This window comes from Lissotriton vulgaris, chromosome 12 (genome assembly GCF_964263255.1).
Source record: "Lissotriton vulgaris chromosome 12, aLisVul1.2, whole genome shotgun sequence".
Classification (NCBI taxonomy): domain Eukaryota; kingdom Metazoa; phylum Chordata; class Amphibia; order Caudata; family Salamandridae; genus Lissotriton; species Lissotriton vulgaris.
In genome coordinates this window covers 742,667,716-742,686,125 of record NC_141700.1, presented here as the reverse complement: position 1 = coordinate 742,686,125, position 18,410 = coordinate 742,667,716, and the positions used below count along the sequence as shown (strand labels likewise).

General features: G+C 44.8%; 1 protein-coding gene across 1 annotated transcript in view; it reads right to left on the bottom strand.

Moving 5' to 3' along the window:
- Positions 1-16,388, bottom strand: part of LOC147678527 (vomeronasal type-2 receptor 26-like) — a 194,644-nt gene extending 178,256 nt beyond the window's left edge. Inside the window, exons 1-2 of the mRNA XM_086945672.1 lie at positions 16,248-16,388; positions 10,341-10,527 (exon numbers count right to left, since the gene is read on the bottom strand). Coding sequence (XP_086801798.1) covers positions 10,341-10,527; positions 16,248-16,388 — 328 coding nt within the window. The remainder of the gene's footprint in view (positions 1-10,340; positions 10,528-16,247) is intronic.
- Positions 16,389-18,410: the final 2,022 nt, after the last annotated feature.

Genomic DNA, 18,410 nt, shown 5'->3' with positions numbered 1-18,410 from the left:
TTTGAGGTGAATTTCTGCTGCAAATATGCAGCATTATTCCAACTATCCTATTTACAGGCGTATTATTTTTGAGGAATTATGCAAAATCATATTTCGAATCCTAATAAATTATATACCTCCCTGGCTTCGTTGTAATCCCAAGCTAGCAAGGAGCTGCACTTAGCCACCCCCAGTGAGACATAAAGAGCCTAATTTAGGAGGCCCTATCGGCACTTTTGCGCCCACAGAATGTCACTTTTTTGAAGTTCCAGTGGCGCAATTTGCCACCACATACTTTTAAGGCTACGTAAAGCAACTTTAAGTGGCTTTTCATGGCTCTAAAAATATGTGCCCCTTTTACACAGAAAACTGCGTGAAAAGGGCATTCCATGGGTGTTGCTGTGGGTGTTCTAACGCAACATCCAGGGAACCTAACACAATCCCAGATTTACGAGGAATCCTAAACCTGGTAATGCATCAGAACCTAACCCCACCCCTGGGGTGATGTTAAGGAGGTGCAACGAAGAGAAATTAAAACATTTCTCCTTGTGCTTAAATTTTTCTATGTATGCTGCATTCTACAGCAAACATAGAAAAAGGAAAGCTCCTACATGGATTGATTTTGTTCCCGGAAGTGTCCCTTCCTGCACAAAATCGATCATCCCCGCAACGCAAGCACCCTTGCACCATGGTGCAAAGTTGCCTGTGCTAAGAGTACAGCAGCCCCTTGTTTGCCGGCGCAGGGAAAAAGGACAGGAATATGCCATAGCTGATAGATACAGCACATTCTTGCCCTTTTCTTTTGCCATAGGGCTTCGCCGAAGGGAGGCCTGCGGCGCTGCCCTACAGCAAAAGCCCATAGATAAGGCCCATTGTGCAAAGGAGGCAAAATACATGCCAGGTAATGTCAACTTTAATGCAGAAAACACATTTTTAGAGATGGTGGGCTGTTGATTCACCAAAGTGACAGGGGTAGCAAAGTGACAGAGTAACCTTTCACCCCCGTGCTGTGACAGTGGTAAATTCTTGTCCAGGCCCTTAGTAAATAAATGGCCCCTTAGCTGATGACTAGTGTTAACAGACTCTCGTGAGTGGTGGCTGCTTTATGAATGATGCTAGTCAGTCAGTCAGGGGCTTGGAGAAGGGCAATGAGTGAAAATAAGAGAAAATAAACCGTGCTCTTGGGCCCTGGTTACTTCCTTTTTCTGGGCCACCTTTGTGTGGTTTGTGGCCTGGGACAGTGACAAGGCTACCTATGTGTAAGCCACTGATATCAACTGTAACCCATGGCTACCTCTCCTTAATGCAAATGGCGGGTTGATGATAAGTGATCAATCTCTGTGTTTGCAAAAGCAAAATATGTCACTTCAACTCATTTGGAACCTTCTGGGATTGACTGATTGCCAAGTTTTCAGTCCGTGTGATGCTCAAAATCAGACAAGATATAGCTGTGCTATATTTGGTTACAGCCCAGGCTTCATATTCCCTTTCCCAGGGAAGGGTGATTCAAACAGGTTGGCCTGCCGAAATATTCTGACATGCAATGTTTTAATTTAACGGCCAAAGATGTTTAAAGTGCCCATTTTCCTGACAAATGTCACACACCAGGTTGCTGTGACATCCCTCCAAGGATTTCTTTGAACTACATCATTGAAAGTATGGAATGATCTTGACTTGGAGTAGCAGGGAATCTTTGAAAGCTCCAAGTGAACAGTAAACAAAAAATGTTTTGTGTGCTTTTGTGAGAAAGTTTTTGTACACTGGAAAAGTCTGGGGAGAGTCTTGGAAAAGGAGGGAGAATATTTCTTAGGTTAAAAAGTACCAAGTGAATTTAATGGTCCCCAATGGGCAGCGACAAACAGTTTCAGTGTGAAACTGGAACCTGCTTGAATGTTTTACATTGAAGTTTAAGCTATGTCCAAAAAATCCCATAAATCACCGCATTGGATGTGGTGAAATCCATTTCTAAATGGTCTGTTGGAAGTTCCATCAACCAAAACCCACGGTGAGAGAAATCACTCAATTGCTTTCGCAACCTATATTGATATTCAAACACAATATCGCGCAACACTGTACCGCCGGGTTATGTAGATGTGGAGTTAAAAATAGTATGACTAAACTCATCTATAATCTATACACTTATCTTCATGACATGGTGTTAGTCAATATTATTGATGTGATATTTATTAGGACGATGGGCCATATTATCAAGAACCATGATAACATTATCGCTGCTTTAGCTGCAGGAAACTGCCGCTAAAGCGGCGATAAGGGGCTTGATAATATGCCCTATAGAATTCCAATAGAAGCCCAGGTTCTGGTGTGAAGGACATCAAACCTGGACTTCTATTGGAATTCACAAGGCATGTTATCAAGCCCCTTATCAACGCTTTAGCAGCAAGAGGGGATAATGTTATTGCCGTTATTGATAATATGGCCCGATATCTCGACATTCAACTCAACTGACAGAGGAGAGTGTAAAGCTTTGTAGCACAATAAAATAACAGAAAACACAACATGACTTACCACTGGCAGGCGACTCTGGAAGGTGCTGCAGTGAAGGGAAGTACCGGGAATATCCGCTGAGTGAGGACTGGAATGACCGCTCCGATGATGACATCTCCAGGAAGGACAACCCCACTGGCATCTGGCCTGATAATCTGACAAGACGTCTCTGCCCTCTGATTGGCCGAAAATAGGATCTGACATGTCAGCAGAATGCACTGAACTTGCATCTGGGATGAGAGCATAGCTTGCATACCACTTCACAAGGATGGCTCAGCAATCACAAAGAAGGTTGTGTGCAGCAAGACACTTCACTAGAAGAAGGACAATGCTTTGTGGAGCTCTTGGGTAAATATTGTTGGGAGTGTAAAACCGGTTTTTAGTACTGACTACTGCCAGAAATCAAGGTTACATAATTTGTAATGTTCAGTGCCTAGAATATACTTTTTATACACCTAGCTTTATTTCCTGGGATTTACCTCACTATTGCTAACTATGTGTTGTTCTCCAACAATGCCTTCCTTAAACAGCAGCCCTCATATGGCCCAGGCTCTCACTCTTTGCTCCTTTCCTCCAGCTGTCAAGCGAAGGCTCCTCTGCTTTTATGGACATCTGTCCCTGGCAAACATGTTCACTTTTCCCTTGGTGAGATTAATTACCAAGCCATTACTGCTTCAGAGTGACTGACTCCCAGATGCTACTAGGGAAGGAAACAATTAACTGCAGCCGGTTATGCAGGGAGAACCCAGGTCTGGCTCACATCTTGACAAGTTTATGTTGCCTTTCAACCTCTTTCACCTTTGTAAGGTACTTTTCCATTTCATGTAAATAACAATCAGGTGTGTCCAACCAAGGGATTTTCATCCTACTATGTACAACAATGGTTCCAATAATCTATATATTTAACTGGGAGGCTAATAATAAAGGGCTCATACTGTGGCATATCACTCAGCACACTTTCCGTCCTACGGGTCATGGTGACTCTCCGGCCGGGTGAATCCTATATTATACATAGTATACATATAAAAACAGCTGCTCCAACTAAACACCAATAAGACAGAAGTACTCATCAAGGGCCCAAACCCCAACACTTGGAACAACACCTGTTGGCCCCCCTCCCTCAGAAACCCGCCCACCCTCACGGACCACACACGCAACCTAGGAATCATCCTGGACTCGAGCTCAAAATGAACCACCAGATCAACTACGTCTTGTCCTCCTGCTTCCACACCCTCCTCCTCCTATGCAAGACCTTCAAATGGATCCCCTCGAACACAGGAAGACCGTCACTCAAACCCTGGTCTCTGGCCTACTCGACTACAGAAACCCAGTCTATGCCGCAATAAACAAAAACCTCACCTGAAAGCTACAGAACATCCAGTACACCACCGCAAGACTGGTCCTCAACCTGCCAAGACACTGCCACATCTGCCAGCACCTGTGCACACTCCACTGGCACCCCATCAAGGCTAGAGTCACCTTCAAGATACTCACCCACACACACAAGGACCTTCATGACACCGGACAAGCATACCTGAACAGCAGACTCAAATTCCATGCACCCCAAAGGACACTATGATCAGTCCATCTCCCCTACGCCATAGTCCCCAGCACCAGAAAATCCATATCGGGAGGCCGCTCCTACCCCTTCCTCAATACCAAGGCTTGGAACGACCTTCTGCTCCACCTCAGACAGACAACATTGCTTCTCATCTTCACAAAAAAACCTCAAAACCTGGCTCTTCGACAGGCCCCTTCCTTGATTGCCTGGAACCTGCATCCCCCACCCCTAGTGCCTTGAGACCCTCACGGGTGAGTAGTAGCGCTTTACAAATGCCTGGTTGATTGATTACATAACTTATGGTGCTCTATAAGTGGTGAAAAAGAAGCAGTGTTTCTGCAGTGTGAAATCAATGCAAAAAGGCATATAGTAGATTACAAGGACATTCTATGAAATAAATAAAATCGTAGTCTACCTCCATTACAGGGAAATTATAAATGTGATAAAAGCAATTCTGCCTTTGTATTAATCCCTTCCATGCTCATGACGGAACGGTTCCGTCATGAGCGTCGGTTGGCCTCTGCTTATGATGGAACCATTCCGTCATGGTTCCATAGGCCCAATGGAACGTTCAGCACAGCGCAAGAATTTGCGCCGCGCTGAACGGGTTAAAAGCAAAGATTTAGAACATGAAAATAAAAAATATATGCTCAAGGAATTGATTAAATGTATTAGTACTGATGTAGTTTATGTCATAAACTGTCCTTGTAATCTTTCATATGTTGATCAGACGAATCAAGAGTTCTAACAATGCAGCCCTACCAGGTGCTTGATAACATTTTAGAAGTGCCCCGGGGGCTCTTTGGCATCACAGAAGGGCCTGCAGATGCTTGTGCGTCCTCTATTGTGATACTGAAAGCAATGGCGCACATAGAGCACCAGCGCTCCCACAATAGGGCATCCACTCATTTGAATTTGGATGTGGCCCCATGCAAATGAGGGAATCCCTTTGCCTCTGCGCCCACACCGTATTATAGAAGCTGGTGCAGAGGCTGTGTGCCACCTTAAATATGGCACACTGTCAGTGCCCCCCTTGATTGTAGCCCTCTGGAGGGGGGAAAGAGGGTCCCATAGATCCCCCCCAGACATCCCCCTGCAGGCGGGTGCAGTCAATCACTGCACCCGGCTACAAGGGGGTCTCTAATCCTCTTTAAAAGTACAGGCGGTTGCTGCCTGCACTGTGAAAACACAGAGTGGCTTCAATGCAGCTGCTCTGTTTTTCACATGAATGCGCTGCGCCCCTGGCAGCATGAGTTCCTGGCTACCCTGGGGGCAGTGCATTCAACTTAATATGGCGCATGTTCCTTGATTGTGCCTTTTTAAAAGATGCACCAGGCACAATCAAGGAAAATGTGCCATATGTGTCATATGGCCCTAGGTGCTTTTCACTATGAGCGTCGGTGCTGGAACACTTCAGAACATCAAAATACACTGCAGAGGATTTGAGATGGCAGGTTCTGGAGGAAGTCAAGCAAAACCCATGAGGAGAGGAAATCGCAGCCATCTACGATCTGAGAGAATGAGAGAATATAAATGGGTACATCTATTGACCTTAAATTAATAAGGGACTTAAGGCCATATGTATCAAGCAAAATTGCGATCACAATTACCCAAATTCGCTTAGTGGTATGTATAAGGCACATCTATGTGCAAAATAAGGAATCGCAAAATTTGCGATTTCTTATTTTGCAATTGCATTTAAGGAATCGCAAACTTTGCAATTCCTTAAATGCAATGTAAGAAGCACCAAAAAAGTGCAATTTGGCCTTAAGAAATCGCAAATTACCACCAACTTCAAGTTGGTGGTAATTTGCGATTTCTGTGAAAAATGCACTTTTTTGCAATGTGAAGCACATACATGCCCTGAGGGGCACTTACAAATTGCTGTAAGTGTTTTGGACAAGGAGATAGAGTTAGCTGCCCGACGTTTCTCCCGTTCCCCCGAAAACAGGCACTCAGTGGCACCCTGAGTGCCCCTCCCCTGACAATTTCAGTACATCCTGACCCCATTACAGCCCGTGACCCACTGTTCATTGACTTGATTGAGGGCAATGGGACTGGTTTACATTTGGATCAAGGATCTTCTCAGTCTGAAAAGGAATGCCCCCTCCATTGGGAGTAATGCAAAAAGACGCAAAAGTAACAGGGTGAATCCCTATTTCTCAGGGACTTTGTCCCTTTAAGCAGACTCTGGGGCGGCAGATGCAAAGACCCTGGCTCCAACCGCTTCATCCATTCTAGCGTGTTGCAGTGAGCAGGTGCGCAATATTAGGAGCCCACTGCCGCAGCCCCAACCCTCACTGGAGTTTGTGCTAGATGGCCCCTCCTACTGTACATGTTCATTTTACTGCCTATCCACCCACCAATGCGGAAAGAGGGGGTACCTTCTCATCCCAAGCATAATCCTGGAGATGTTGAAAGTGGTGTAGTCATTATGTCCGGAGGAGAGGCAAATAACCTCTGTCATGAGGCATTTAACAACCCCACTAGTTGCTTGCATTCTCTACATCTAACACCAGAATCTACTCCCTTCGTAGTAGTTCTAGTAAATGTCCCAGTTCACGCAGCGGGAGCAAATGAAGAATTCGGTCAACTTAAGAATAAAGTGGTGCATGGGCTGGATTCCAACACCGTCCCAGGATTGAGGGTGGAAAGTCAAATCATCATGTTGAGGAGAATAGGCTGGGTGAGACGGGCCAAGAAGGCTTGTGATGTTGACTGTATCAACACTAATTTTAATAATCACCAGGTTGTGGACAGAATCCTTGCTTCAACGCTGAAGCCCACCAACATCAGACCCACTTAATTCATTATGGCCCTCCCCTTGGGTTACTTTTACAGGCCCCATATCTACCCACTTTGTCCCGGAGCCAGGAACTTGCGGGACCTAATGACTCTGGCTGGGGGACATGGCAGGTAGTCTCCCCTGGCACTGATACATAGAACAGGTGTGCACCATTGGGTTCGCGTAATTGTTGTGACTGACTTCCTGCTAGAGCTCCATCAGAACCCAAGACCCTTTTGATCCAGAAGCCAAACCGGCCCCCGGGGTAAGCCATCGCTGTTTCTTCTGAATGTAATAGTATCTCCCGGAACATGGAAGGGCTGGCAGGCACGTTTCACGATCCAAGCTGGACACTTTATATAAAACAGTACAATATAGTATGCCTGCAGGAATCATGGGCGACTGCTAACAGCTTCTTCTTGGAAGGTTTCAAGATGTTTTTTGTACCAGCTACTCCCCCTAGTGAGGGTAGAGCTAAGAGGGGGTCTGGTCAGTTTCGCCTCTTTGGCGGTTTGTAGTAGTCTCGCAGCAGTGCCCAAGGAAATTTCCACCTTGCAAGCTTTGTTATTTTCCAGAGGGACCAATAAGCTGCTGGTCTTGAATATTTCTAATGCTGTACCCTCTTTTGTTGAAGTCTTTAACATCTCCTGGATGGGTTCCTTCCTGAGAAACTCGTGTTTAAAAAAACAGAGCTACACTAACCTTGAGATTGCAGGAGATGTTAATATTCACATGTGTGGGGACTTGAGGAGAGAAGAGATCAAACATGTGGCCTACATATGGGGCATATGTTACAGGGTAACTTTCCTAATGCCCTTGTAAATTAGTTTGACTAAACCTTAGCCATGAATATGTTGCCCCTTGAGATCAAGGACATCAACCTTACTTTCACTGTACGAGGGTGTGAGTAATTCATCAATTTGTTTATGTCTCTACTAACTTTTTGGCACATATTTTAGACTTCTCCATGGAGAGTGTGCATAGTGATCACAACCCAGTGCACATGTCTATTTATTGGCCTTGGGGGACCCAAAGCAACAGGGTGGATCCCATGGGGTTGCTGAAAACAACAGATGGGTGGAGGTGATTGAAGTGGGCCCAGATTTCCCCAGATCAGTTTCACAAGTCTTTGCTCGCTCAGTGTCATAAAGAGTTTTTAACCTGCTCAGATAGGCTAGCTAAGCCATAGTATATCTTAGAGGCTTTGAACACCATTTCAGGCGTAATTGCTAGTTTACTAAAGGCCCCAGTGACACAGCGACCCTTTGCGGTTCCAAGATGGTTTGACTCTGAATATTCACGGGCCTCCAGTGAATTGAGAGTAGACTTTGGCACCAAACCAAGAGATCACTCCACCATTAAGGTTTGTTGCAGACTTTACAAAGCTGCCCTGGCTAGTTGTAAGTCTGCCTTGAAGGTAAAGGCTTTGTCAAATCTTATAGAAGCCAACAATTTGTTGAATAGTTCAAAGTAATGGAGCATAGTTAACAATCCTTTACTGGCAGGTGACAGCATCAATCTACTGGACTCGCATATAACTGAAAACAAATGTGTAAGGCATGTTGAGGACATGTTTCTGTTATTTTCTGCAGCAAAAGTAAACCTGTGGGATCATGCAGCTCCCGCTCTGTGAAAGCAATTGTTCTCCACTTTCAGCAAGCAAGAGCATTCTTAATGCTCTTGCTTGCTAAAAGTGGAGCACAGTTGCTAGGACCTGGGGGAGTGGTAAAGCTCCTGTCAAGCCATAGCAAACAGCTATGTCCCGGGATGGCCACACGCCCCTCCTCCTTTCTTACAATTTCCACCCAGGAAGTGGCCCAAGGATTCTGAGGAGCCTCCATTAATTAAAGGTAAAGCCCATTGGAGGTGGCAGTGCATTTGTCTGTGGGAGGTCTTATTGGCCCCCTTGCATTCAAATTGACAAAAGCCCCTGGGAGGTGGTGGTCCCGGGGCTGCAGGGAGAACAGGGAACCCAATGCATTAATTAAAAGTAAAGCCTTGGGGAGGTCCCTGGGTCTGCAGGGGGTCCGCCTGCCCTCAGCATTCTTTAAAAAAAAAGCACAAAGGATTTGGCAGTCACCAGGGCTGGGGGGGTCCAATAGGCCCCTCCATTATTTTTTTAGTTTTATATTTGTTAATTTTTTTTTTGTTTCTTTTTTATTGAAATATACAAACAAGCAAGGCATGAAACATGTTCTACAAAGTGCCTGTTCAATTAAGGGCGGAAAAATACACTGAACAGCATTCAATATAAAGAAAGGGGATGGGGGGGGGACAAGGGTCAAATATAATAACAATACAGTAAAAAGGTCAAAATGCATGGGTCAGGGGGAAGGTGGAGCGTCAATGTTATCGACTGCAGGCTGTATACATATATTCCCATGATAATTATTCCAAGGTCCTCATACTCTACACCCCTGCCGCGGACGGCCCCTGGCTAGGTACACAGTCTTTTCCCTGAACATACACCAATCCATGATTTCCGTCCATAAGTCCACAGTAGGAGGCCTCCCGGACCCCCACAACTGAGGAATATCTCGCTTAGCAATCATGGCCCCCAGGGATGCCCACTGAGTCTGAGCTACATTATAATCCGTAGGTTCCCAGACATTCAACAAGCAGTGTCTGGCCTCCGGCAGGAGAGCAACACCAGTCACTTCCTTCATGACCTCATGGACCCCACTGACAAAAGCAGGAATCTCGCGACATTCCCAAATAATATCAAGAAAGGTAGCAACCTGCCCACATCCTACTTTACATAATCCCTCCTCAGAAAAGCCCATCTGGACCAAACGGGGGCTCATGACATAAATTCTGTGGAGGATCTTAAGTTGTACCAATCGGAGTCGAGCTGGAATGCGACCTCCTTGGGAGAGGAGATCGCAGATTGCCAGTCCTCGTCATCCGATTCCAGGCCGTCACCAGTCCACAAATCCCGGAGATGTAGCAGGAGATCAGGCCTATTATTAACTAATTTCTTGTAAACAAGTGAGATGGTGCTGTCGGGGACATGGCCATCCCACAGCCATGAATCACCTCACCCAAAGGGAAGACCGACGTTAAGGCATGGTGAACCTGGACGTAGCGAAAGTACTCTGTGTCACCAAATTCAAACTCCGTCTTTAACATCTCAAATGATTTCACCTGTCAAAATCTTTATTCGATTGTAAAATTTACAATCGAATAAAGATTTTGAATTGAATTGATTTCACCTGGCCCTTCACCCAGAGGTCGCCCACCTTACTAATACCAATAAGGTCCTATCTATCGAACCCCTTGGTTTTCCATAACTTCCAAAGCCTGTCCGAACCGAAGAGCGGGGTCGCTAAGGTTAAACGATCTTTCCACCCCAGGGAAGTATTAGCGTCCTGCCACGTACGCACCGCTGTCTTTGTAGGCCCCGACAGAGTCTTGACCACCGATTTTGAGTAGAGCGCCCTATAATAATTACCCCCGGCAGCAGCCATCTGTCCATAGCGAAAGCAGGATTTAAAGCAGGACCATACATACCATGGTTGATGGCACCCAATTGAGCAGCCCAGTAATAATGTTTGATGTCAGGAGGAGCGATTCCCCCGTCAAACCAGGGGAGAGTCAATTTGGCAAGAGCAATACGAGGTCTACCGTCCCATATCAACTTGCTCTGAAGGTCTTCGACAGCACGAAAGTAGCTAGCCGGGACAATATCAAGAGTGTTCTGGAGAGCGTACAAAAAATGAGGCAAAGACATCATTTTAAATAGGGCCGCACGGCCAAGCAGCGAAAGCGGAAGTTTACGCCAACCCGCGACGTCCTGTTTCAATCTAGCCAGAGGAGGGAGAAGGTTCTGTTCATAACGGGCCATCAGATCCAACGAGATAAAGATACCGAGGTACTTAAATCCCGTCAGAGTCACCTGAATAGGGCAGGTACGTGGGAGAAGAGGGACATCACCAGAGAGAACGTATAAGTAGGATTTCGCCAAATTGATAATCAAACCAGAATTCCTACCAAAGGAGGGCAAGACATCGCACAGAACCGTCAATGACTTCCGAGGTGAGGTCAGATACAGTAATATATCATCCGCGTATAGTGAGATGCGATCCTCTAATTCAGGAGGCCATTGAATACCCTTCATCGAGGGTTCCCATCGGATCCACGCGGCAAGGAGTTCCAGGGCTAGGGTAAACAATAACGGAGACAAGGGATAGTCCTGACGAGTGCCTCTTCCAAGACTAAACTGAGTAGAAACACGACCATTCACTACAATTTGCACAAGGGGGTCTTCGTAGAGAAGCTGCACCTAGCCAATAAAACCAGGTCCAAACCCGAACTTAGCCAACACGGCCCATAAGTATGGCCATTCCACGGTATCAAAAGCCATCGTGGCATCTAATGACGCCAAGACGGCCGGCTCACGCAAAGTCGCAGCTCTCGCGAGAACGCCGTGTAGACGCCTGAGATTCAGAGCAGTATTCCTATGCGGAATGAAACCGGATTGATCCGGGTGTATCAATTCACTGATAACGGTGATCAAGCGGTTAGCCAGCAATTTTGCAAGGATCTTAGGTTCAGCGTTCAAAAGAGAAATCGGCCTGTACGATGTACACCTGTCTCTCGGCTTCCCTTCCTTATGAATCACCACAATGGTCGCGAACCTCCATTATTAATTTAATAAGCCTGGGGGTAGAGGTGATGAACCACAATGCAGTGGAGGTCATGCAGACGTCCCCATAATTTTCTATTATTCAAGCCAGGGAGGGAGTGATGTCTGCGGCATCAATCAGCCCCAAATGCCTCTGGGACCTGGTCCACCCAGGGGCCGACTGGGGTTGTCCCTGTGAAACACCCACAAGAGGCCTAGGGGGTCAGGTATTTTTTTGTGACTCAGATCAAGCTGAATCACAAGATGGCTGCCAGCACATACTGGTTTGAAGTGTTGGCAGCTAATCAGATCTCAGCACAAGATCGGAAGGGGTCATGGATTCTCCACGTGTCTATATATACAACTGGAGATTTCTTTAAATTACTCCACAACTACTGAGCAGATGTACCAATTAACAAAAAAGGTCGCTTTCTGGACTAACTGCTACCTTTCTGCCTGGGCTGTAGCTGCATCTAACGTTCCTATTGAAATTAACATGGGGATATGTGTTTTGGGACCCCCCCTGTTTCTTATCCCCCGCTTGATGGATCACTCTGAAATTTTCAAGCCAGCATCTGAGGTAGGTGCCAAACTAGTTTTAAAAATTTCAAGAGGATTCATCTAATAACACTAACGTTATTGCCAAATGAATAAAATGTCTTCCTATGGAAACTACATCATAACTAAATATTGATTATTAAATATGACAGCATAGTAGGCAATTATTTTTGATGTCCTACCCCTCATCATCATGGAGGCAAAGCACAGCGGTGCCAGGTGGTGATTTGCAAGAGGTTGCGGACTACAGGTAGAGAGTAGAGTTGATAAGAATTTCAATACAAACTCGACTATCGATCAAAGGTACTTTCACTCAGTAGAAGAACTTGAATAGGAAAGGGACCTGAGGTGTAGTCAAAACAAGAAAATTGTTATTCAAGCAAAATTCAGGTCCGAACTAGGAGTGACAGTGAAAACCTTCCCTCACGCTCAGTTACCTGAAAAGAATTGAAGCATTGACTGCCTTTGAAGCTTCAGTGCCATTCTGAACCCCCAATTGAGGAAGTAAATACTTAGAGAGGGCCATATTCTAATAATTTGCCTCGATCCCAAGACTGGTAGTGTTGGCCAGTTTGTTTTGGGAAACATGCTGCTTTCTCCAACAATCATGTTGCCCCTAGGTTCTCATCTGCTATGAATCCCATGGACAATAATGTCTCTGGCTTCCACTCTATCCCCATACTACTGCCCATCTATTCCACCAGCCTACATCTTCACATACCTTGTTATTTCCCCTCTGAATGCAGTTTTTATTCTGAATAATATTTCATTTAAGTCCTGACACAAGGGTGGACGAGAACTCTGCTTTGTTGCCGGTTGAGGATTGTGGCGACATTTGAAAGTTGACATTTGTATTCAATTGATGTCTCACATCCTGTCAGAACACCTCAAGCCATATCATTGTATTTTCTATTGATTCATGAGATGAGGTAATAAAAATAAACGGTCTATTCAATTTAATCAATTTAATCAATTCAAATAAGATCATTTTCATATTTTTACACAGAGAAGAAAAAACAAACTGAAGTAAATTAAAGACAAGGGTTATGCTATTTTAAACAAGTGAAACATAGGGGCTTATTTAAAAGCCGCTTGCACCACTGGTGCATCACTTTTAATATGGGAACAGGTGACACACCAGCGGCTCAAAGTAGCCCTGCAAAGTACCACGCATCAGGCGTTAGACTGCTGCCCACCCCTTACACAGTGAATGCCACCTGTCACCTGCCAACCAGAAAAGTGGCCGTGGGACGATAGGGATTTATCGGACTGAAGCAGAGGAGCTGAGGGTGAGGCCTGATAAGTCTCATTGCTCCATGGCTTCCAATAAATCAATCAATCAATCAATCAATCAATCAATCAGGGGATTGTAAGCGCACTACACACCCTTGAGGGTTTCAAGGTCCTGTGGGGAGGCTCTGATTAGCCAAAGAGCCAGGTCTTGAGGGTCTTCCTGAAGGTGCTCAAGGAGGGGGCGCATCTGATGTCTGCCAGGAGCTTGTTCTAGGTCTTGGCCGCAATGTGAGAGAAGGAACTTCCTCCTGCCCTGGCTAAGGGAAGGCACTTATAGCCTGCCACTCCACTGCACTTCTGTGATGTGTGTGTCTGTCATTCTCAGTGCTGTGCGGACCCCACACCCTTTTGGCTGGGCATTCTTCAGTGCCTTGCCTTTAGTGCCTTGTCTCACCAGTGTGCATAGAAAAAAGACTCTGAGAGACAAGTGATGCCAATATCAGGAGCAAGAAGGGGCGCTGAGGCCCCAATGTAAATAGTAAAACAACACCCACACCTGGAGTGCCGTGAGCTTTTACAGCTCTGTGTCCTGTTGTCACTTCACCTGCTGAAACCCTAGTAGAATCAGCCCTGATATAAATATGGTAAATGTTCCTATTTCTGAGACAACTGTGCGCTCCTGCACTTCGAGGAGCTGTCCTTCTCGCGCAGATAACACAGGCCTTTCTCTGATACCTGTCTGTCCAGAGCCCGGCCAACAGCAGAGCTGACAGGGACTCTGAACTATCACAGGCTTGTTCTCTGGTGAAGGAGGGGGGGCACACAGGACAAGCAGGGCACAAACTGCACAGAAATTCTCAATTAGCGCGATATCTATGTGAATCCGCTCGCCGCCCTCCTGCAACAGGTAATATCCCTTTTATCATAGCAACTCATCTGTAGTTTTCAGGCAGGCTCCGTTTGGCTACCCTTTGAAATAACTTTTAAAGTCTAAAACAGCAAAATGGCTTTGCGGTATTCGATATGAGAAAGATTTTATTGTATTGCATTGTAATTGCATTTATATAGCGCCTACTATCCCTGACGATACGTTGTAGCACTTTTTTTGACAAGTAGCATGCTACTTCGGAATCCATCAAGGATTAGTGTTGAATTAGTGGACTGAAATATGAAAGTAATTTGAGTGGTGAATAGGTTAGTCAGGTATTTGCATTCAGAAGGATAGCGGAGGGATAGAAGAGGGAAAAAGGTTTGCAATTTGTATAGCGCTTGTTATCCCTGATGGGGTGTTGAAGCAAGTTTTTGCTGAGTAGCACGCAACTCCGGAACCCATAAAGGATTAGTGGTGAATTAGTATAGTGAAATATGAAAGTAATTTGAGTGATGGATATTAGTCAGTTATTTGGATTGAGAAGGATAGCTAAGGGATAGAAGAGGGAAAATGGTTTGCATTCACATAGCGCTTGTTACCCCTGATGGGGTGTTGAAGCACTTTTGGGCGAGTAGCACGCTACTCCGGAACCCATGGATGATGGTAAATACTTGTCTTTAACAAGTGCTACGCTCAACAGTGTTTTTGCCAGTGGCTGGTCTGGCTGATGTTTTCATCCTATCTGTGCTCTGATGGTGGGTGTTTCGGATTCGGGAGAACTCTGCAGCTGGTCTTCAGGGGGCACTCACAGCACTACTGAACCTTTCTACTAGAGGCAGAAATGCAAATCAGTTGTTTAATAAATTAGAATTGAATGCTTGCATAAACCTGATGTCTTATGCACTATCAGAATGACTTCTGTATTAAAGTAAAACTAAACAAGGTACGCACCTCTTCTGCTTCCTAGTTCCATCCCTGACTAGCTCAAACACTTGTAATCCTAACAGCATATAAATATAGCCAAGACTAAAAGCCTCAAAAGACATAGAATATTGTGTCTTGGATTAGCTACTCAGGCAAAAAAAAGGAGACATGTAGCTCCAAATAGACTGTATATTAACCCCTTGACCTCGGTGAAAATTCCGCTGCTGTGCTGGGGCTTTAATGAGTGGGCGGGGGATGTCCTCCGCACACGCACACACAAGGGGTCAAAAGTGCATGATTAAATCAGGACTAGACTTACTTAAAAAAAAATAATCTGTAATTTATTATAGTGGGAATGGGTAAGTAAAAAAGTGCTCACTTGGTGAAACACAGGTCAGTAACATCCATTATTTAAAGAGTGTATGAATTCTACAAATGCCAAATCAGCCTTCTTGGCTTTCTGTGAATGTAAGGTAATTTATTTTAGTAAGAGCAATAGCAACTCTCAGAAATGTCAAAAGAATGCTATTTGAAGAGCTAAGTAAACACACAGAACTGTTTAAAACAACATGGTCAGCTATTTGTGCTGCATACATTTTCTTTTATAATTACGCTTAATCGATCGGCACTCAAAGCTCAGCATTTTTTCAATCACTCAAGCTCTACATATGTGGTCATGCAATGATTCACGCATTACTACATACGTATTGCTCTTTTTTTAAAAGATAAGGTGGTTCTGAATAGAACCGTTTTTTTGTTGGTTTTTTTTGGTATTTTTTAACTATTTTGAGCATTCTTTTATTGTTTTTTTAGAAAAAGGAAAAACAACAAAACAAACTGTTGAACTTTGCAATTAAACTCTCATTGCAAGAAAGATTGCAAAAAAACAAAAGTGGTGTCTTGCCGCAACAACAATAGCATCAACAGACTTTGAGCCACAGCATACTAGTTTCTTGCACTTGTTTCAGTGCTGTTCTAAATGTCTGAACTCGGGACGGATGTCAATTCCACGGTTTTATCCAGAGGTGCTTGGTCCACCAGCCTGTTCTCTTTGCACTCCAGCTTCCTTGGCACGATGATGCTCTTCACTGGCCAGATGTCAAGGGTGTACTGTGCTCAGATGTTTCCACATGCTAGCTGTTCCACATGAGTATTTTTTGTTTTCACTTCCCCGTGAGAGCACCCTTGTGCGTAGAGTGCAGCTCACCTTAGTGGCATTGGCCTTTTTCTTCCCCTCTTGAATTGGAAAGAATTTCCAGACAAGGGACTCCTTCTTTTCGTTCAACTCTTCCCGCAACTCTTCTTCTTCTTCTGATTTAATGTTCACATTAGGAATAGTTGAATCCATTTTTCTTTTTTGATTAACACCCCAAAAAAATTCAAGGCTGCTAATAAACAAAAGGTGTGTCTCCTAGGATGATCTTGAAGCAAGGAAAAAAAAAGGGAGCGAGTCCTTCAAATTCTAGAAAGAAAACTTTGTAAACCAATCGAATGCTTTCTTTTGAAGTCACATGGGTGCACCCGACGGGTCTTCCCGAAAATATGTAATGTAACTTTATAACAAGTGTAAATATGTGATTTTTAAAAATAGTTTAGATTATGTCTTGCTCTTATATACACTTTAAAGTTATTTACATATAGTATTGAGACATAAAAATATTTGCGTTGAGCTAACTATAACTCTGGTACAATGGAACCCTTCGTTCACTTAAATCCCAATGTAAAAGACTAGAACGTGCCTGGAGGAAGGACTACTCCATCACCGCTGGACTTACGTATAGAACAGAATTGAAACTTTATCACAAGGCTTGTGCTCATACCAGAGCCGCCTATGTCAACAACCTGATCACTGAAGCCATGAACAAGTCCAATGTTTTATTTAATGTAGTAAAAGATCTTGCTGGTTCACAGACCACTGCAATACCCCCACCTCTTTCTAGCAAGAAATGTGACGAACTTGCCCAGTACTTCACGTCCAAAATTGATAAAATCTACCAAGACATAGCAGCCCATGATAAATCTAATGCCATTCTTTGTCCGTCCCCCACTACTTCTTGTCCACCCTCGGCCTCATTGACGACTTGGCCTGATCTCTTACCTACTACCCTATTGGAGATTCTAAACAATATTAAATCGGGTTCCCCCATGGACCCCCTACCAATTTCTATTTTACGTAAGCTAGAGCTCCCTCAACTCAGCGTGATCTGTACCTTACTTAATTCTTCTCTTGACTCAGCCACGGTTCCCAACCGCTGGAAGCATGCAATGGTGACTCCGCTACTGAAGAAACCTACTGCGGATCCCAATGTTGCTTCCAATTTTCGTCCTATTTCGCTGTTGCCTGCTTTTTCTAAAATTTTGGAAAGGCACATTCATTTACATCTATCACGTTTCGTCACCACTAACAATCTTCTTCATCCTTCCCAGTCAGGCTTCCGTCAGGGCTTCTCCACTGAAACCACTCTATTAGGAGTAACTGAGAATCTTCGCCTACTACTAGATCGAGGTGAAACGGCTGCACTGATATTGCTTGACCTCAGTGCAGCCTTCGATACTGTCTCGCACAGTATCCTTCTCAGCAACCTTGCCTCTTTTGGCATCTGTGATAAAGCCTTACACTGGTTCTCGTCTTTTCTCACTTTTCGGACTTTTCAAATCTTTTCAAACACATCTACTTCCAACACCTACCTTTCTCCACATGGTGTGCCCCAGGGTTCTATCCTTAGTCCTCTTCTTTTCAATCTTTATGTTGTTCCTCTGGCACATATTGCACATCACTCTGGTCTTAATATCTTTAATTACGCTGATGACTCCCAGATTGTGTTTTCCCTATCCCAAGCTGATCCTTCCTCGCCTTCATCTTTGCAAACAGGCCTTAGCGATATCTCTCGTTGGATGAGCCGCAATTTTCTCAAACTAAACAGCGACAAGACGGAGGTGCTTGTCTTTGGTAATAAGCCTGATCTATGGAGTTCGAGACACTGGCCTTCGACCATGGGCGACTTACCCATTCCTTCTGAGCGAGCACGTAATCTTGGGGTCCTTATCGATAGGGATCTATCGATGAAAGATCAGGCCAATAAAGTTGCAGCCACCTGTTTTACTATTCTAAGATGGCTGACACCCAGAGATCTGTTGTGACGGCCTGGTGACCTCTAGATTGGACTACGGGAACGTGCTCTATCTGGGGGCTACCATGGCGGTCATGCGCCGTCTCCAACTAGTTCAGAATGACGCCGCACGGCTTCTCTGTGGTTGTCGGAAATACGATCCAATTACTGAACGCCTCAAGGAACTGCATTGGCTCGATCTTGACAACCGGGTGAAATTTAAGGCATTATGCTTTATGCATAAGATTAAAATTGGAGCC